The following is a 21,994-nucleotide window of genomic DNA, read 5'->3' on the forward strand; positions in this document are numbered from 1 at the left end:
CCACAGTGAAGACTGTGGCAAAATACTTTTCAGTTCATCCGCCATTTCATTGTCCACCATTACTACCTCTCCAGCAGTTTTCCAGCAGTCCAATATCCACTCTCACCTCTCTTTTACAATGTATCTGAAGAAACCTTTAGTATCCTCTTTAATATTATTGGCTAGCTTACTTTTGTATTCCATCTTTACCTTCTTAATGACTTTTTTTAGTTGACTTCCATTGCTTTTTTAAAGCTTCCCAATCCTGTAACTTCCCAGTAATTTTGCTCTATTATATGCCCTCTCTTTGGCCTTTATGTTGGCTTTGACTTCTCTTGCTAGCCATGGTTGTATCATCTGTCCTTCAGAGTACTTGTTCTTCTTTGGGATTTCTGTATCCCGTGTCTTCCGGATTGTCATTATCCCTGCCAGTGTTCTTTTCCAATCAATTCTAGCCAACTGCTCTCTCATGCCTCTGTAATTCCTTTGACCTCACTCCACTCGACTTTAGCTTCTCTTTCTCAAATTTCAAGACAAATTTCTTCACCTTTCCCCATGGGGTTATGATCACTTTTCCCAAAGGGTTCTTTTACCTTGAGCTCTGCAATCAATTCTTGTTCTTTGCACAACATCCAATCCAGAGTAGTTGATTCCCTAGTGGCCTCAACCACTAGCTGCTCTAAAAAGCCATGCTGCAGACACTCTAGAGATTTCCCCTCCTGGAATCCAGCACCAACCTGATGTTCCCAATCTACCTGCATATTGTCCCTCATGACTATTGTAACATTGCCTTTTTGGCATGCATTTTTTACCTGTTGTAACTTATAGCCACATCCTAATTACTGCTTCGGTGTCTGTAAACAACTTCCATCAGAGAGTTTTTACCCTTAGCTCTATCGACAATGATTCCGACTCTATATCATCTCTTTCCAATGATTTGATTTCATTTTTTTTTACCAACCAAGCAACTTTACCGACAAGTTTACCCCTCTGCCTTTCTGCATGTCCTTTTGATACAATGTGCATCCTTACACATTAAACCCCCAACTATAATCTTCTTTCAACCATGATTCAGTGATGCCTATAACATGTGTAATACCCTGGTTCATATTTTTACTGTTATGCTGTATGCATTTGGCAGCTTTGGGCCTGTACTCACTGGAATTTAGAAGAATTCGGGGGATTTCATTGAAACCTACTGAATGTTGTTAAGACTAGATACAGTGGATGTGGAGAGGATGTTTCCAGTGGTGGAGGTATCCAGAACTAGTGGGCAACCTTTTAGAACAGAGTAACGAGTAATTTTTTTTGCCAGACAGTAATGAATCTGTGGAATGCTCTGACACAGACTGTGGTGGAGGCCAAGTCCATGAGTGTATTTAAAGTGGAAGTTGAAAGTTTCCTGATTGGTCAGGGCATCAAAGGATTTGGCGAGAAGGCAGGTAAATGGGATTGAATGGGATCCAGGATCAGTTTTGATGGAATGGCAGAGCAGACCTGATGGGCTGAATGGCCTAATTCTGCTCCTATGTCTAATCCCACAGCAGTAGCCTTCGTGTTCCTGCTTATATTCCTTCTGCAGTTATCTTTAGCCTTCACCTTCCCCACTTCACTCCATCTGCTTCCCATTTGTTTTCTCATTGTCTACCTCCATCCATCATCCACCAGCTTGTCTCCTCCCCTATCTTGCACTAACTATCCATCATCCTTCACCTCTCTTCAGACCACTAATCATCTTGCACTATTCACACTCCTCCCCCTCTCCTCTTATTATCAGCTATCTCTCCTCTATATCATATTTCAGGTTTTGACCCAAAACATGCACAGTTCCTTTCCCCTTGCTGCTCGACCTGCTGAGATCCTCTTGCAGACTGTTCATTGTTCTAGATGCCATCATCTGCAGTCCCCGTGGTCCTCAATACAAATTCCTGTGATCCACCACTGGGAACAAGATTCCAATCACAAAACAACCATCCACCATCAACATACATCAAAGTTGCTGGTGAACGCAGCAGGCCAAGCAGCATCTGTAGGAAGAGGTGCAGTCGACGTTTCAGGCCGAGACCCTTCGTCAGGACTAACTGAAGGAAGAGTGAGTAAGAGATTTGAAAGTTGGAGGGGGAGGGGGAGATCCAAAATGATAGGAGAAGACAGGAGGGGGAGGGATAGAGCCGAGAGCTGGACAGGTGATAGGCAAAAGGGGATACGAGAGGATCATGGGACAGGAGGTCCGGGAAGAAAGACAAGGGGGGGGGGGTTGACCCAGAGGATGGGCAAAAGGTATATTCAGAGGGACAGAGGGAGAAAAAGGAGAGTGAGAGAAAGAATGTGTGCATAAAAATGAGTAACAGATGGGGTACGAGGGGGAGGTGGGGCCTTAGCGGAAGTTAGAGAAGTCGATGTTCATGCCATCAGGTTGGAGGCTACCCAGACGGAATATAAGGTGTTGTTCCTCCAACCTGAGTGTGGCTTCATCTTTACAGTAGAGGAGGCCGTGGATAGACATGTCAGAATGGGAATGGGATGTGGAATTAAAATGTGTGGCCACTGGGAGATCCTGCTTTCTCTGGCGGACAGAGCGTAGATGTTCAGCAAAGCGGTCTCCCAGTCTGCGTCAGGTCTCGTCAATATATAAAAGGCCACATCGGGAGCACCGAACGCAGTATATCACCCCAGTCGACTCACAGGTGAAGTGATGCCTCACCTGGAAGGACTGTTTGGGGCCCTGAATGGTGGTAAGGGAGGAAGTGTAAGGGCATGTGTAGCACTTGTTCCGCTTACACGGATAAGTGCCAGGAGGGAGATCAGTGGGGAGGGATGGGGGGGACGAATGGACAACGGAGTTGTGTAGGGAGCGATCCCTGCGGAATGCAGAGAGAGGGGGGTTGTGTAGGGAGCGATCCCTGCGGAATACAGAGGGGGGGGGTTGTGTAGGGAGCGATCCCTGCGGAATGCAGAGGGGGGGGTTGTGTAGGGAGCAATCCCTGCGGAATGCAGAGGGGGGGGGTTGTGTAGGGAGCGATCCCTGCGGAATGCAGAGAGAGGGGGGTTGTGTTGGGAGCGATCCCTGCGGAATACAGAGGGGGGGGTTGTGTAGGGAGCGATCCCTGCGGAATGCAGAGGGGGGGGTTGTGTAGGGAGCAATCCCTGCGGAATGCAGGGGGGGGTTGTGTAGGGAGCGATCCCTGCGGAATGCAGAGAGAGGGGGGTTGTGTAGGGAGCGATCCCTGCGGAATGCAGAGGGGGGGGTTGTGTAGGGAGCAATCCCTGCGGAATGCAGGGGGGGGGTTGTGTAGGGAGCGATCCCTGCGGAATGCAGAGAGAGGGGGGTTGTGTAGGGAGCGATCCCTGCGGAATGCAGGGGGGGGTTGTGTAGGGAGCGATCCCTGCGGAATGCAGAGAGAGGGGGGTTGTGTAGGGAGCGATCCCTGCGGAATACAGAGGGGGGGGTTGTGTAGGGAGCGATCCCTGCGGAATGCAGAGGGGGGGGTTGTGTAGGGAGCAATCCCTGCGGAATGCAGGGGGGGGTTGTGTAGGGAGCGATCCCTGCGGAATGCAGAGAGAGGGGGGTTGTGTAGGAAGCGATCCCTACATCACCATCACCAATTCTGCCTTCCATTCCCAAGCCAATTTGGATCCAATTTGGCAAAGTAACTCAAATCCCTTGAGCTTTTGGACCAGACTCGTTGTGGGACCATGCAGATGGCATCAACTGCACTGTCCTTCCATTAATCTTGACCAATTTTGATTGCTTCTCCAGCTGCTGGCCAGTCCTGTGCCTCAACTTTTTCACCCTACACAATTTCCTTCTTGACTGAAGGAAGCACTTTTAGAACATAACAGCACAGAACATGCCCTTCAGCCCACAACGCTGTGCCAAACAAGCTAAGCAGTAAATCAAAAAACCCCAAAACCTAATACCTCCTACCTACACAATGTCCATAACCCTCCATCTTCCTCATATTCAGAATCAGAATCAAGTTTATTATCACCAGCATGCATCATGAAATTTGTTAACTGAATGTTGGTATTCATTTCTAGAGGTATAGAATATAAGAGCAGGGATGTGATGTTGAGGCTCTATAAGGCCACTCGTGAGACCACACTTGGAGTATTGTGCGCAGTTTTGGGCTCCTTATTTTAAAAGGATATACTGACATCAGAGAGGGTTGAGAGAAGATTCACAAGAATGATTCCAGGAATGAGAGGGTTACCATATGAGGAACATCTGGCAGCTCTTCAGCTGTATTCCCTGGAGTTCTGGAGAATGAGGGGGGATCTCAGAAATATTCCAAATGTTAAAAGGCCTGAACAGATTAGATATGGCAAAGTTATTTCCCATGGTAGGGGATTCTAGGGCAAGAGGGTATGACTTCAGGATTGAAGGAAGTCCTTTTAGAACTGAGATGCGGAGAAATTACTTTAGTGGTAAATCTGTGGAATTTGTTGCCACGAGTAGCTGTGGAGGCCAAGTCATTGGGTGTATTTAAGGCAGAGTTAGATAGGTTCTTGATTAGCCAGGGAATCAAAGGGTATGGGGTGAAAGCAGGGGAGTGGGGATGACTGGATGAAGTAGATCAGCTCATGATTGAATGATGGAGTAGATGCGATGGGCCAAATGGCCTACTCCTGCTCCTAAATCTTATGGTCTAACTTAGCAGCAGCAGTTCAATGCAATACATAATGTAGAAGAAAAAAATAATGAATAAATAACAGTATACATACAGTGAGTAGATTAAAAATCGTGCAAAAAACAAATATACATTCAACAAGTGAGGTAGTGTTCAAGGGTTCAATGTCCATCTAGGAATCGGATGGCAGAGGGGAAGAAGCTGTTCCTGAATCACTGAGTGTGTTCCTTCAGGCTTCTGTACCACCTACCTGATGGAACAGTGAGAAAAGGGCATGCCCTGGGTGCTGGAGGTCTTTAATAATGGACGCTGCCTTTCTGAGACACCGCTCCCTAAAGATGTCATGGGTACCCAAGATAGACCCAACTAAATTTACAACCCTCTGCTGCTTCTTTCACTCCTGTGCAGTAGCCCACCGCCCCCCCCCACACCAGACAGTGATGCAGCCTGTTAGAATGCTCTCTACTGCACATCTATTGAAGTTTTTGAGTGTATTTGTTGACATACCAAATTTTTTCAAACTCCTAATGAAATATAGTCGCTGTCTTGCCTTCATTATAACTGTATCGATATGTTGGGACCAGGTTAGGTCCTCAGAGATCTTGACACCCAGGAACTTGAAACTGCTCACTCTCTCCACTTCTGATCCCTGATGAGGATTGGTATGTGTTCCTTCGTCTTACCCTTCCTGAAGTCCACAATCAGCTATTTCGTCTTATTGATGTTGAGTGCCAGTTTGTTGCTGTGACACCACTCCACTAGTTGGCATATCTCGCTCCTGTACGCCCTCTCATCACCATCATGTGCCTATCTAAACATCTCTTGAAAGCTTTCAATGTATTTGCCTCTACCAACATACCAGGCAACCACCACTTAACTAAAAACTTACCCCTCACATCCCCTTTGAACCAACCCACCCCCCACTCCCCCACATTCAATGCATGCCCTCTGGTATTAAACAATTCTACCCTAGGAAAAAATTACTCCCTGTCTACTCTATCTATGCCTCTCATAATCTTATAAAGCTCCATCAGATCCCCTCAGTCTCCACTGCTCCAAAGAAAACAACCCAAAGATTGTCTGGCTTCTCACAATAGCACGTGCTCTCTAGACCAGGCAGCATCCTGGCAAACCTCTTCTGCACCCTCTCCAAAGCCTCAACATTCTTCCTATAGTAGGTCAACTAGAACTATATGCAATACTGCAGATGTGACCTAACCAGAGTTTTATAAAGCTGCAGTATAACCTCTTGACATTTGAACTAAATTCCTTGACAAATAAAAGCAAGCATTCCATAAGCCTTCTTAACCACCCTATTGATCTGTGTAGCCACTTCCATGGATCTATAAACTTGGACCCCAAGATCTCTTTGCTCAGCAACACCTAAGGACTTTGCCCTTACCAGTGTACTGTCTCCTTCCATTTGCCTTACCGAGGTGCAACACCTCACATTTACGTGGATTAAATTCCATCTGCCGCTTCTCTGTCCATGTCTGCAACTGATCTATATTGCACTGTGTTCTTTGCCCGTCTTCTACACTATCCTCAATCCACTTTATCTTGGTTTCATCCGAAAATCTACTAACCTACCCATCTACATTTTCATCCAGGTCATTTATATACATCACAAAAAGCAGACGCCCAGTCTACATCCTGGTAGAACACCACGAGTTACAGACCTCCAGCTTGAATGTCCCTTGGACCACTACTCTCTGTATTCTATATGCAAGCCAGTTCCGAATCCAAACAACACACATCAAAGTTGCTGGTGAACGCAGCAGGCCAAGCAGCATCTGTAGGAAGACGTTTCAGGCCGAGACCCTTCGTCAGGACCCTTCGTCTGAATCCAAACAATCATTTTGCTGTGGACACCATGCATCCTAATCTTCTGGATTAACTTTGTCAAGCACCTTACTAAAATCCACGTGGACAACATCCACTGTTCTACCTTTATCAATCTCTCTCGTCACCTTGTCAAAAAATTCAATCAAATTGGTAAGGCACAACCTGCCATGCACAAAGCCATGCTGGCTCTCCCTATTTAGTCCATGAGTTTCCAAATGCTCATTTGTCCTATACCCAAGAATCTGCTCCAGTAATTTCCCTACAACTGACATGAAATTCATCGGTCTATAGTTCCCAGGCCCTAGGGACTTATCCACCTTAATACTCATTAGGAGGCTCAATACTTCCTCCTCCTCAACCTCTAAACAACCTAACAAGCGCTCAGCACTAATCTCCTGGTCCTCCATGTCCTTTTCCTTGATAAAACTGAAGAAAAGTACTTACCTACATTCTCCACATCCAAGCTAATGCTCCCCTCTTTATTCTTGAATGGTCCTACACTCTCCTAGATATCGTTTTGCTCTTGATGCATGTATAGAATGCCTTGGGATTCACCTTAATCTTACTTGCCAAACACTTTTTATGGTCCCTCCTGGCTTTCCTAATTCCCTTTAGTTCTTTTCTGGCTTCTTTATAATCGTCATGTGCTCTGTTTGATCCTAACCGAAGCTTCACATTCTTTTCCTTCTTGGCAAAATTCATCACTTTACTGGATATCTAAGGTTCTCCCACCTTTCCAACCTTGTCCTTCCTACCAACAGGAACATAACTTTCCTGTACTCTGTGCAATTGATCTTTAAACACCCTCCACATGAGAAAAAAAGTGTTACAATTAACTCTTTATTTCCTGCATATTGCCTTCGTACTGTGCCCTACTTCGATTTAGGAGTCAGGGCCTCAGAAATCCCCTGCCTTGTACCCTGGACTGCTATGGGAATCACCACATCTGGCCTGCCTAGACCTCTGACTCCTGTTTCCAACAGTGATTTGTTCTTTAATTCCAGCATCCCCCTCTCCTAATTCTCCAACAATGCACTTCCCTGTAATTATGAAAGACTTCACCCACATCCTCCAGTTCCATGCACAGATATTACTTATTTATTGATTGAGATGCAGTGTGCAGTAGGCCCTTCCAGCCATGCCACCCAGCAGACCCTGATTTAACCCAAGTTTAATCACAGGCCAATGAATACAATTAACCTACCAACTGGAACATAAGACCATAAGACACAGGAACAGAATTTGGCCATTCGGCCCACCGAGTCTGCTCTACCATTCAATCATGGCTGATTCTTTTTTCTTTCTCCTCCTCAACCCCAGTTCCCGGCCTTCTCCCGGTAACCTTTAATGCCGTGTCCAGTCAAGAACCTATCAACCTCTGCCTTAAATACACCCAATGACCTGGCCTCCACCGCTACATGTGGCAACAAATTCACCACCCTTTGGCTAAAGAAATTACTCCGCATCTCTATTTTGAAAGGGCGTCTCTCTATCCTGAGGCTGTGCCCTCTTGTCCTAGGCTCTCCCTCCATGGGAACATCCTTTCCACATCTAGGTCTAGGTCTAGGTCTAGGTCTAGGTCTTTCAACATTTGAAAGGTTTCAATGAACATCTTTGGACTATGGGAGAAACCAGAGCACCTAGAGGAAACCCATGTGGTCATGCAGAGAACATACAAATTCCTTACAGACAGCGACAGGAATTGCTGGTACTGTAAAGCAGTACGCTAAGCTAAAGTGCTACCCTGATCTAGTCCACGGCCACACTCAAGTTGGAGGAACAACACCTTATATTCTGTCTGGGTAGCCTCCAACCTCATGGCATGACATTGATTTCTCCAGCTTCCAGTCATAGCACTTCCCTTTCTATTTCCCTCTCTCATGTCACCTCCTCCTGATGTTCCTCCCCCTTTCCTTTCTTCCACAGTCTTCAGTCCTCTCCTATCAGATTCCCCCCTTCTCCAGCCGTTTACCCCTTCACCAATCAACTTTCCAGCTCTTTACTTCACCCTCTTCCCCCAGTTTCACCTATCACCTTGTACTTCTTCCTCCCCTCCCCCCACCTTCTTACACTGACTTCTCTTTCTTTCCAGTTCTGAAGAAGGGTCTCAGCCTGAAATGTCGACTGCTTACTCTTTTCCATAGCTGCTGCCTGGCTTACCAAGTTCCTCCAGCATTTTGTGTAAGTTGCTTTGGATATCCAGCATCTGCAGATTTTCTGGTGTTTGTGTATCTTTGATAGGCCCTGTTCTTCCCCCGGTTGCCCTCTTACTTTAGTCTCATTGATAACCTTGCCCTTGACTTCCACCTTCATCTCATTTCTGCCACCTCCTCTGCCATTCCATGGTCTAACCCTCGTGTTGCTGCTCCTGCTTCTCCAAAAACTTAATGCTTCAAATGATTGTGATTATATTGTTTTTACAAGACCATCAGAACCCCCACCTGCATTATCTTGTCCCCGATCTGTAGTCCTGCAACTTCAGCTGGTCCACCTTCTGAGATTCTAGTAACATATATACCCTGCGAAAGCAGAACAATTGGTTATGGCAATGAAATGTAGGCTGTAAGTTAATTCAGACCCAATAACCAATTATGGTGACCCAGAAGGAAGACAGAGCACAAAATTAAGCAAGCAAATGATATAAACACAAAATTCAACATATTTTATGGACACAAAAGGTATGTAGATAAAGTAAAACATTAATCCTTGAGTGGAGTGAAGAATTAATGACTGGGAACAGAAATAGCAGTGATACTAAATATAATATGGAGTACCTCTACTCCTTCCACCAAAAGCAGAATTCCCCAGTGGCCAACCATTTTAATTCCAATCCCTATTCCGACGTTTCAGTCCATGGCCTCCTCTTGTGCCATGATGAGGTCACTATCAGGGTGGAGCAACACCTCATAATCCATCTAGGTAGTCTCCAACCTGATGGCACGAATATCGATTTTTCCTTCTGGTAATAATATTGTTTCCTCTCCCTTCCCTCTTTTTCTATTCCCTATTCTGGCCTCTTATCCTCACTTACCTATCTCTGCCTCCTTGTGCCCCTCCTTCTTCTCCTTCTCCCATACTCCACTGTCCTCTTCCATCAGAATCCTTCTTCTCTAGCCCTTTAACTTTCCTCCCTATCTGGCTTTACCTACTGAATCACTTTCCAGCTAGTCCTCCTTTTCCTCCCCACACTTTTTTATTTTAGTGTCTTCCCCTTCCTTCCAGTCCTGAAGAAGGTTCTCGCCCCAAAACTTTGACTGTTTATTCATCTTCATAGATGCTGCCTGACCTGCTGAGTTCCTCCAACATTTTGTACCTGTTGCTCTGGATTTCCTGCATCTGCAGAATCTCCTGTGTTTATTACTACTGGACCAGTGTCTTGGTAGAAGACACTGTAAAGATAACAATAGCCAATAACCTTGGTTTTATCAAAAATATTCTTTCTGGACTGCTTAGTTCTTGATCCCTTTGTTAATGGGAATTTTTCGTTCGTTCTACTCTGTCCATGGGCTTCAGGATTTTAAAGCACATCCTCAGATCTCTTAGGAAATTTCTGTCCCAAGAAGTACCTCTAAGTGTAAGCTCCTCATACTCACAACTGCTGTAGTTAATCCCTTCCACACACTCTCCAAAGCCTTATAAATTTTCAGCAACATCTGTCAATGACAGGGCTAGTGGTAGAAGTCATCACCCCACCTAATGGCATGAACATCGACTTCTCTAACTTCCGCTAACGCCCCACCTCCCCCTCGTACCCCATCTGTTATTTATTTTTATACACACATTCTTTCTCTCACTCTCCTTTTTCTCCCTCTGTCCCTCTGACTATACCCCTTGCCCATCCTCTGGGTCACCCCCCCATCTTTCTTCCCGGACCTCCTGTCCCATGATCCTCTCGTATCCCCTTTGCCAATCACCTGTCCAACTCTTGGCTCCATCCCTCCCCCTTCTGTCTTCTCCTATCATTTTGGATCTCCCCCTCCCCCTCCCACTTTCAAATCTCTTACTAACTCTTCCTTCAGCTAGTCCTGACGAAGGGGCTCGGCCTGAAACGTCGACTGTACCTCTTCCTAGAGATGCTGCCTGGCCTGCTGTGTTCACCAGCAACTTTGATGTGTGTTGCTTGAATTTCCAGCATCTGCAGAATTCCTGTTCTTTACCTATAGCCTTCTATTTTTCTAAGCTCCATGTATCTATCCAAAAGTCTCTTAAAAGACCCTATCGTATCCACCTCCACCACCATTGGCAGCCCATTCCACGTACTCACCACTCTCTGAATAAAAAACTTACCCCTGATATCTCCTCTGTACCTACTCCCCAGCACCTTAAACCTGTGTCCTCTTGTGGCAACCATTTCAGCCCTGGGAAAAAGCCTCTGACTATCCACACGATCAATGCCTCTCATCATCTTAATACACCTCTATCAGGTCACCTCTCATCCTCCGTCGCTCCAAGGAGTAAAGGCTGAGTTCACTCAACCTATTCTCATAAGGCATTCTCCGCAATCCAGGCCACATCCTTGTAAATCTCCTCTGCACCCTTTCTATGGCTTCCACATCCCTCCTGTAGTGAGGTGACCAGAACTGAGCACAGTACTCCAAGTGGGGTCTGACCAGGGTCCTATATGGCTGCAACATTACCGCTCGGCTCCTAAATTCAATTCCACGATTAATGAAGCCAATACACCATACACTTTCTTAACCACAGAGTCAACCTGCGCAGCTGCTTTGAGCGTCCTCTGGACTCAGATCCCAAGATCCCTCTGATCCTCCAAACTGCCAAGAGTCTCACCATTAATACTATACTCTGCAATCATATTTGACCTACCAAAATGAACCACTTCACACTTATCTGGGTTGAATTCCATCTGCCACTTCTCAGCCCAGTTTTGCATCCTATCAATGTCCACTATAACCTCTGACAGCCCCCCACAATATCCACAACACCTTCAACCTTTGTATCATCAGCAAACTTACTAACCCATCCCTCCACTTCCTCATCCAGGTCATTTATAAAAATCACTAAGAGTAGGAGTCCCAGAACAGATCCCTGAGGCACTCCACTGGTGACCGACCTCCATGCAGAATATGACCCATCTACAATCACTCTTTCCCTTCTGTGGGCAAGCCAGTTCTGGATCCACAAAGCAATGTGCCCTTGGATCCCATGTCTCCTTCCTTTTCAATAAGCCTTGCATGAGGTATCTTATATAATGCCTTGCTGAAATCCATCTACTACTCTTCCTTCATCAATGTGTTTAGTCACATCCTCAAAAAATTCAATCCGGCTTGTAAGGCACGACCTGCCTTTGACAAAGCCATGCTGACTATTCCTAATCATATTATGCCTCTCCAAATGTTCATAAATCCTGCCTGTCAGGATCTTCTCCATCAGCTTATCAATCACTGAGGTAAGACTCACTGATCTATAATTTCCTGGGCTATCTCTACTCCCTTTCTTGAATAAAGGAACAACATCCGCAACCCTCCAATCCTCCGGAACCTCTCCCGTCCCCTTGATGATGCAAAGATGATCGCCAGAGGCTCAGCAATCTCCTCCCTCGCCTCCCCTCCCCCAGTCCATAAGACAAAGGAGCAGAAGTAGGCCATTCGGCCCATCGAGTCTGCTCCGCCATTTTATCATGAGCTGATTCATTTTATCCTATTTAGTCCCACTGCCCCGCCTTCTCACCATAACCTTTGATGCCCTGGCTACTCAGATACCTGTCAATCTCTGCCTTAAATTTACCCAATGACTTGGCCTCCACTGCTGCCCGTGGCAACAAATTCCATAGATTCACCACCCTCTGACTAAAAAAATTTTTTCGCATTTCTGTTCTGAAAGGGCGCCCTTCAATCCTGAAGTCATGCCCTCTCGTACTAGACTCCCCCATCATGGGAAACAACTTTGCCACATCCACTCTGTCCATGCCTTTTAACATTCGAAATGTTTCTATGAGGTCTCCCCTCATTCTTCTAAACTCCAAGGAATACAGTCCAAGAGCGGACAAACGTTCCTCATATGTTAACCCTCTCATTCCCGGAATCATTCTAGTGAATCTTCTCTGTACCCTCTCCAACGTCAGCACATCCTTTCTTAAATAAGGAGACCAAAACTGTCCACAGTACTCCAAGTGAGCTCTCACCAGCGCCTTATAGAGCCTCAACATCACATCCTTGCTCCTGGAAGATGTGGAATCGATATGGGTAGAGCTGCATGACACTAAGGGGCAGAAGACGCTGGTGGGAGTTGTGTACAGGCCACCTAACAGTAGTAGTGAGGTCGGAGATGGTATTAAACAGGAAATTAGAAATGTGTGCAATAAAGGAACAGCAGTTATAATGGGTGACTTCAATCTACATGTAGATTGGGTGAACCAAATTAGTAAAGGTGCTGAGGAAGAGGTTTTCTTGGAATGTATGTGGGATGGTTTTTTGAACCAACATGTCGAGGAACCAACTAGAGAGCAGGCTATTCTGGACTGGGTTTTGAGCAATGAGGAAGGGTTAATTAGCAATCTTGTCGTGAGAGGCCCCTTGGGTAAGAGTGACCATAATATGGTGGAATTCTTCATTAAGATGGAGAGTGACATAGTTAATTCAGAAACAAAGGTTCTGAACTTAAAGAGGGGTAACTTTGAAGGTATGAGACGTGAATTAGCTAAGATAGACTGGCAAATGACACTTAAAGGATTGACGGTGGATATGCAATGGCAAGCATTTAAAGATTGCATGGATGAACTACAACAATTGTTCATCCCAGTTTGGCAAAAGAATAAATCAAGGAAGGTAGTGCACCCATGGCTGACAAGAGAAATTAGGGATAGTATCAATTCCAAAGAAGAAGCATACAAAGTAGCCAGAAAAAGTGGCTCACCTGAGGACTGGGAGAAATTCAGAGTATAGCAGAGGAGGACAAAGGGCTTAATTAGGAAGGGGAAAAAAGATTATGAGAGAAAACTGGCAGGGAACATAAAAACTGACTGTAAAAGCTTTTATAGATATGTAAAAAGGAAAAGACTGGTAAAGACAAATGTAGATCCCCTGCAGACAGAAACAGGTGAATTGATTATGGGGAGCAAGGGCATGGCAGACCAACTGAATAATTACTTTGGTTCTGTCTTCACTAAGGAGGACATAAATAATCTTCCAGAAATAGTAGGGGACAGAGGGTCCAGTGAGATGGAGGAACTGAGCGAAATACATGTTAGTAGGGAAGTGGTGTTAGGTAAATTGAAGGGATTAAAGGCAGATAAATCCCCAGGGCCAGATGGTCTGCATCCCAGAGTGCTTAAGGAAGTAGCCCAAGAAATAGTGGATGCATTAGTGATAATTTTTCAAAACTCGTTAGATTCTGGACTAGTTCCTGAGGATTGGAGGGTGGCTAATGTAACCCCACTTTTTAAAAAAGGAGGGAGAGAGAAACCGGGGAATTATAGACCGGTTAGCCTAACTTCGGTGGTGGGGAAACTGCTGGTGTCAGTTATCAAAGATGTGATAACAGCACAGTTGGAAAGCGGTGAAATCATCGGACAAAGTCAGCATGTTTTGTGAAAGGAAAATCATGTCTGACGAATCTCATAGAATTTTTTGAGGATGTAACTAGTAGAGTGGATAGGGGAGAACCAGTGGATGTGGTATATTTGGATTTTCAAAAGGCTTTTGACAAGGTCCCACACAGGAGATTAGTGTGCAAACTTAAAGCACACGATATTGGGGGTAAGGTATTGATGTGGATAGAGAATTGGTTAGCAGACAGGAAGCAAAGAGTGGGAATAAACGGGACCTTTTCAGAATGGCAGGCAGTGACTAGTGGGGTACCGCAAGGCTCAGTGCTGGGACCCCAGTTGTTTACAATATATATTAATGACTTGGATGAGGGAATTAAATGCAGCATCTCCAAGCTTGCGGATGACACGAAGCTGGGCGGCAGTGTTAGCTGTGAGGAGGATGCTAAGAGGATGTAGGGTGACTTGGATAGGTTGGGTGAGTGGGCAAATTCATGGCAGATGCAATTTAATGTGGATAAATGTGAAGTTATCCACTTTGGTGGCAAAAATAGGAAAACAGATTATTATCTGAACGGCGGCCGATTAGGAAAAGGGGAAGTGCAACGAGACCTGGGTGTCATTTAACACCAGTCATTGAAAGTGGGTATGCAGGTACAGCAGGCGGTGAAAAAGGCAAATGGTATGCTGGCATTTATAGCAAGAGGATTCGAGTACAGGAGCAGGGAGGTACTACTGCAGTTGTACAAGGCCTTGGTGAGACCACACCTGGAGTATTGTGTGCAGTTTTGGTCCCCTAATCTGAGGAAAGACATCCTTGCCATAGAGGGAGTACAAAGGAGGTTCACCAGATTGATTCCTGGGATGGCAGGACTTTCATATGAAGAAAGACTGAATGAACTAGGCTTGTACTCGTTGGAATTTAGAAGATTGAGGGGGGATCTGATTGAAACGTATAAAATCCTAAAGGGATTGGACAGGCTAGATGCAGGAAGATTGTTCCCGATGTTGGGGAAGTCCAGAACAAGGGGTCATGGTTTGATGATAAAGGGGAAGCCTTTTAGGACTGAGATTAGGAAAAACTTCTTCACACAGAGAGTGGTGAATCTGTGGAATTCTCTGCCACAGGAAACAGTTGAGGCCAGTTCATTGGCTATATTTAAGAGGGAGTTAGATACGGCCCTTGTGGCTACGGGGATCGGGGGTATGGAGGGAAGGCTGGTGCAGGGTTCTGAGTTGGATGATCAGCCATGATCATAATAAATAGCGGTGCAGGCTCGAAGGGCCGAATGGCCTACTCCTGCACCTATTTTCTATGTTTCTATGTTTCTATACTCTATTCCTCTAGAAATGAATGCCAACATTGCATTCGCCTTCTTCACTACCGACTCAACCTGGAGGATGACTTTAAGGGAATCCTGTACGAGGACTCCCAAGTCCCGTTGCATCTCAGAACTTTGAATTCTTTCCCCATTTAAATAATAGTCTGCCCGTTTATTTTTTCTGCCAAAGTGCATAACCATACACTTTCCAACATTGTACTTCATTTGCCACTTCTCTGCCCATTCTTCCAATCTATCCAAGTCTCTCTGCAGACTCTGTTTCCTCAGCACTACCGGCCCCTCCACCTATCTTCGTATCGTCAGCAAACTTAGCCACAAAGCCATCTATTCCATAATCCAAATTGTTGATGTACAATGTAAAAAGAAGCGGCCCCAACACTGATCCCTGTGGAACCACTGGTAACTGGCAGCCAACCAGAATAGGATCCCTTTATTCCCACTCTCTGTTTCCTGCCAATCAGCCAACGCTCTATCCACGTATGTAACTTTCCTGTAATTCCATGGGCTCTTATCATGTTAAGCAGCCTCATGTGTGGCACCTTGTCAAAGGCCTTCTGAAAATCCAAATATACAACATCCACTGCATCTCCCTTGTCTAGCCTACTGGTAATTTCCTCAAAAAATTGTAATAGATTTGTCAGGCAGGATTTTCCTTTAAGGAATCCATGCTGAGTTCTGCCTATCTTGTCATATGCCTCCAGGTACTTTGTAACCTCATCCTTGACAATCAACTCCAACAACTTCCCAACCACCGACGTCAAGCTAACAGGTCTATAATTTCCTTTTTGCTTCCTTGCCCCCTTCTTAAGTAGCGGAGTGACATTTGCAATCTTACAGTCCTCCGGAACCATGCCAGAATCTATCGACTTTTGAAAGATCATCGCTCATGCCTCCGCAATCTCCACAGCTACTTCCTTCAGAACACGAGGGGGCATTCCATCTGGTCCAGGAGATTTATCGACCTTTAGCCTATTCAGCTTCCTGAGTACTTTCTCTGTCGTAATTGTGACTGCGCACACTTCTCTTCCCTGCCACCCTTGAGTGTCCGGTATCCTGCTGTCTTCCTCAGTGAAGACTGATGCAAAATACTTGTTCAGTTCCTCTGTCATCTCCTCATCTCCCATTACAATTTCTCCAGTATCATTTTCTATCGGTCCTATATCTACTCTCACCTGTCTTTTACTCTTTATATACTTGAAAAAGCTTTTCGTATCCTCTTTGATATTATTTGCTAGTTTCCTTTCATAGTTAATCTTTTCTCTCTTAATGACCTTCTTGGTTTCCTTTTGTAAGGTTTTAAAGACTTCCTAATCCTCTGTCTTCCCACTAATTTTTGCTTCCTTGTATGCCCTCTCCTTAGCTTTAACTTTGGCTTTGACTTCTCTTGTCAACCACGGTTGCATCCTTTTTCCACTCGAAAATTTCTTTCTTTTTGGAATATACCTGTCTTGCACATTCCTCATTTCTCGCATAAACTCCAGCCACTGCTGCTCTGCCTTCTTTCCCGCCAGTGTCTCTTTCCAGTCAACTTTGGCCAGTTCCTCTCTCATGCCACTGTAGTTTCCTTTACTCCACTGAAACACCGACACATCAGATTTCGGCTTCTCTTTTTCTAATTTCACAGTGAACTCAATCATGTTATGATCACTACCTCCTAAGGGTTCCCTCACCTGAATCTCTCCAATCACCTCCAGTTCATTACACAATACCCAATACAGCCGATCCCCTAGTGGGCTCAACAACAAGCTGTTCTAAAAAGCCATCTCGCAGACATTCTACAAATTCTCTCTCTTGAGATCCAGTGCCAACCTTATTTTTCCAATCTACTCGTATGTTAAAATCCCCCACAATTATCATAACACTGCCCTTCTGACAAGCCTTTTCTATTTCCTGTTGTAATTTGTAGTCCACATCCCTGCAGCTGTTTGGAGGCCTGTACATAACTGCCATCAGGGTCCTTTTACCCCTGCTATTCCTTAGCTCAACCCATAAAGATTCTGCACCTTCCGATCCCATATCACCTCTTTCTAATGATTTAATATCATTTCTTACCAATAAAGCCACGCCTCCCCCTCTGCCTACCTTCCTATCCTTCCGATACACCGTGTATCCTTGGACGTTCAGCTCCCAGAGACATGCATCCTTTAGCCAGGTCTCAGTGATGGCCACAATATCATACCTGCCAATCTGTAGCTGTACAACAAGATCATCCACCTTATTTCTTATGCTGCGTGCATTTAAGTACAACACCTTAAGACCAGTATTTGATACTTTTTGCTTTGATTTCACTTCAACTTTATTGCACTGCAACTCATCCCAATGGCTACACATTTGCCCCATCACCTGCCTGTCTTTCCTGACATCTTTACTGCTCACTATCTTAGATTTATTTCTGTTTTCCCCTTCCTCCGCTCTATCATTCCGGTTCCCATCCCCCTGCTAAATTAGTTTAAACCCTCCCTAACAGCTCTATTAAACTTTCCCGCCAGGATATTGGTCCCCTTCGGGTTCAGGTGTAACCTGTCCTTTTTGAACAGGTCATACTTCCCCCAGAAGAGATCCCAATTATCCAAGAATCTGAAGCCCTGCCCCCTACACCAGTCTCTCAGCCAGGCATTCATCTGCCTGATCCGACTACTCTTGCCCTCGCTAGCACGTGGCACAGGTAGCAATCCCGAGATTACTACCCTGGAGGTTCTGCTTCTCAGCTTCCTTCCTAACTCCTGGAAATCTCTCTTCAGGACCTCCTCCTTTGTCCCATCTATGTCATTGGTACCAACATGTACCAAGACAACTGGCTGCTCGCCCTCTCCCTTCAGAATATTCAGGACCCGATCCGAGACATCCCGTACTCTGGCACCTGGGAGGCAACACACCATGCGGGTATCTCTGTCAGGCTCACAGAATCTCCTGTCTGTTCCCCTGACTATGGAATCCCCCACGACTACCGCATTTCTCTTCACCCTCCTTCTCTCCTGCACAACAGCGCCAGGCTCAGTGCCAGAGACCCGGTCACCGTGGGCGTCCCCTGTCAGGTCATCCCCCTCAACCGTACCCAGAACAAGATATTTGTTGCTGAGGGGGACAGCCACAGTCTTCTCCGGTCCCAGCGACTTATCCAACTTGATGCTTTCCAAAAGTTCCAGCACATCCTCTTTCTTAATACCTACATGCTCAAGCTTTTCAGTCTGCTGCAAGTCATCACTACAATCACCAAGATCCTTTTCCACAGTGAATACTGAAGTATTCGTTTAGGAGGAGGAGAAGATGGCAGCGCGATGCAGCGCACATGGCCACTTCGGTGATGATGTCTCACAACACGCTGGAGGAACTCAGCAGGTTGGGCAACTGCGGAAAAGATCAGTCGACGTTTCGGGCCAGAACCCTTCGTCAGGACCGGCGAAGGGTTCGGTCCGAAACATCGACTGATGAGTCCTGATGAAGGGTTCCGGCCCGAAACCTCGACTGATCTTTTCCACGGATGCTGCCCGACCTGCTGAGTTCCTCCAGCGTGTTGTGAGTGTTGCTTTGACCTCAGCATCTGCAGATTATCTTGTGTTTTCTGTGGTGATGTCTGTTATTTGTCAAGTAGGGGACCGTGCACAATTCTGATTTGATAGAGACAGACGTAAGAGTACAGAGGAATATCTGGAGAAACTTCTGAAATGCCCGCTTCACTGCTGCTGTTACTGTGTGGTCTGGAATCTCCAGAGGAGAAGGCCCCGAATCCTCGGCTTTGCTTGCTTCAGCGGCCGGGTGAGGTCGAAGGTGCTCGGTAAAGAATGGCGCTCGGGAGGCTGTATTGGAGGGGCTGGTCGGAGACTCGAAGTTTTCGGACAGACGGACTCAGTGTTGGCTGTGGTCAGGTACTTCCAATGCATCGGCAGTTGTCGGTGCCTGGAGGTTTATGGCAGGGAGTTTTGCCGCCTGCTATCGGGGACTCGGGAGTCGATCAACTCGGGACTTTGAGACTTGTTTTTTACCGTGCCCATGGTCTGTTCTTTATCAAATTATGGTATTGTTTTGCACTGCTGTAACTGTATGTTATAATTATGTGGTTCTGTCAGTGTTAGTCTTTGATTTGTCCTGTTTTTCTGTGCTATCACTCTGGAGGAACATTGTATTATTTCTTAATGTTTGCATGCATTTCTAAATGACAATAAACGAGGACTGAGTGTTCTCATAATCTAATTAAGTACGTCTGCTATTTCCTCTGGTTCCGTACACACTTTCCCACTGTCACACTTAATAGGTCCTATTCTTTCATGTCTTATCCTCTTACTCGTCACAGTAGAATGCCTTGGCGTTTTCCTTAATCCTGCCCACTAAGGCTTTCTCATGGCCCCTTCTGGCTCTCCTAATTTCCTTCTTAAACTCCCTCCTATTAACCTTATAATCTTCTAGATCTCTAACATTACCAAGATTAAATTGGTACGACTTTGGAAAGTGGGAGGAAACCAGTGCACCTGGACGAAACCCACATTTATAAGGAGGACATACAAACTCCTTACAGACTGTAATTGAACTCTGACCACAGTGTACATTCACCCTGTCCACCCCCCTCATGATTTTGTACATCAACTCTCAATTTCCTTTATTAAAGGGAATAAAATCCTAGTCTGCCAAACCTCTCCCTATAATTCAGACACTCAAGCCCTGACAGAATCCTCTTAAATCATCACTGCTCTCTTTCCAGTTTATTAATGCTATTTCTATAACAGGGTGAACAAACCTGTGCACACTAGCACGAGTGCAGTCTCACCAACATTCTAGTCCCGAGCTCTGTTAACACGGCAACACAAGTCAATAAGATTGTAAAGGCATGTGGTCTGCTGGCCTTCATGGGCTGGAGTTTAGAATATAGACAGGAGGTTACGTGCAACTTGTGCTGGCGCGTGGCCAAGTGGTTAAGACATTGGTCTAGTGATCTGAAGGTCGCTAGTTTGAGCCTCAGCTGAGGCAGCATGTTGTGTCCTTGAGCAAGGCACTTAACCACACCTTGCTCTGCGACGACACTGGTGTATCGGTATAAGCTATATCGGCCCTAGTGCCCTTCCCTTGGACAACATCAGTGGCGCAGAGAGGGGACACTTGCAGCATGGGCAAATGCCGGTCTTCCATGCAACCTTGCCCAGGCCTGCGCCTTGGAAACCTTCCAATGGTCTCACGAGACTAACGGTCCATAGTCTCACGAAACTAACGGATGCCTATATGTGCAACTTTACAAAACACTTGTTAGACCGTACTTGGGAGTATTGTGTGCAGGTTTGGTCAGCACACTATAGGAAATATGTGATTGCACAGGAGAACGCAGAGATTCACTGGAATGTTGCCTAGATTTGAGGACTTTAGTTACATGGAGAGATCATATAGGTTGGTCTTGTATTCACTGAAATGAAGGAAGAAAAGGAATTAAAGAAATATTTATATAGATGCTTAAATAAGCAAAGCACTGAAGGATACAGTCCTAAGGCAGGCGTGAATGAGGAAAGAAAGTTCAGCACAGACGTAGTGGACTGAAGGGCTTTTATCTGTGCTCTCTTACTCATTCCACCTGCTTTAGTTTGTTCAGCAATTTGGCTTCAGATCCACAGCCATGTGTTTTACTCGAAATTTGATGATGAACTTGCACAAGAAAGTGCTACTGAAAGCACTTGGATTAGCCAGCATCAACTTTGGCACCAAATTCAGAGAAAAGACTTGTCCAACCCATTTAGAAAGCAGAACAGTACAAACCAAATGTTATACCGACCTTTTACTTACTACACAATCAATCTATCAGTTCTCTCCTAGTAGTCCATAACCCTTAATTTTTCTTTAATCCACGAGCCTAAGAGTCTCTTAAATCTCCTTGATGTATCAGTCTCTATCATGATCCCCCACGGTGCATTCCAGGCACTACCACTCTCCGTATAAAATACGTACCTCTGACATCTCCCCTAAACTTTCCAATCACCTTAAAACTATAACCCTTGTGTTAAAATTATGTCCACTTATCTCACACATCATGAGGCAGGAAGTATGTTCCAGATGCTGAGACAGTCCAGTACCAGAGGGCATGGTTTAAGAATAAGGGGTAGGTCATTTAGGACAGAGTTGAGGAGGAACTTCTTCTCCCAGAGAGTTGTGGAGGTGTGGAATGCGCTGCCTCAGAAGGCAGTGAAGGCCAATTCTCTGGATGCTTTCAAGAAGGAGCTAGATAGGTATCTTATGGATGGGGGAATCAAGGGTTATGGGGTCAAGGCAGGAACCGGGTATTGATAGTAGATGATCAGCCATGATCTCAGAATGGCGGTGCAGGCTCGGAGGGCCGAATGGTCTACTTCTGCACCTATTGTCTATTGACTCTAGAGGCTGGTCCTGGCTCACCTCTGACCACTGGTCAGATCAGCCCTAGATCCCCTGCAGTTTTCCTACCAGAAGCACATTGGAGTCGATGATGCTGTCATCTACCTGGTGAACCCATTTGATAAGCACGGCAGCATTGTGAGGATCATGGTTTTTGATTTCCCAAGTGCCTTCAATACCGTACAGCCCTCATTGCTGGGGGGAAAGCTCCATTCAATGCAGATTGGAGGGAGGAGAAGATGGCAGCGTGACACAGCGCGCACGGCCGTTCTGAGTATCGATTATGGGTAACTAGGAGGCCGTGCACAATCCGGATTTGACGGAGACAGCCCTGAGAAGCGCAG

General features: G+C 45.7%; 1 protein-coding gene across 1 annotated transcript in view; it reads right to left on the minus strand.

The window, feature by feature from the left end:
• tax1bp3 (Tax1 (human T-cell leukemia virus type I) binding protein 3) overlaps positions 1–21,994 on the minus strand; it is a 52,028-nt gene that overhangs the window by 13,366 nt on the left and 16,668 nt on the right. The window contains exon 3 of the mRNA XM_063032661.1: positions 8,897–8,974. Within this exon, the coding sequence (XP_062888731.1) occupies positions 8,897–8,974 (78 nt within the window). The remainder of the gene's footprint in view (positions 1–8,896; positions 8,975–21,994) is intronic.

The sequence above is a fragment of the Mobula hypostoma genome, chromosome 24 (genome assembly GCF_963921235.1).
Source record: "Mobula hypostoma chromosome 24, sMobHyp1.1, whole genome shotgun sequence".
In the NCBI taxonomy this organism is placed as follows: domain Eukaryota; kingdom Metazoa; phylum Chordata; class Chondrichthyes; order Myliobatiformes; family Myliobatidae; genus Mobula; species Mobula hypostoma.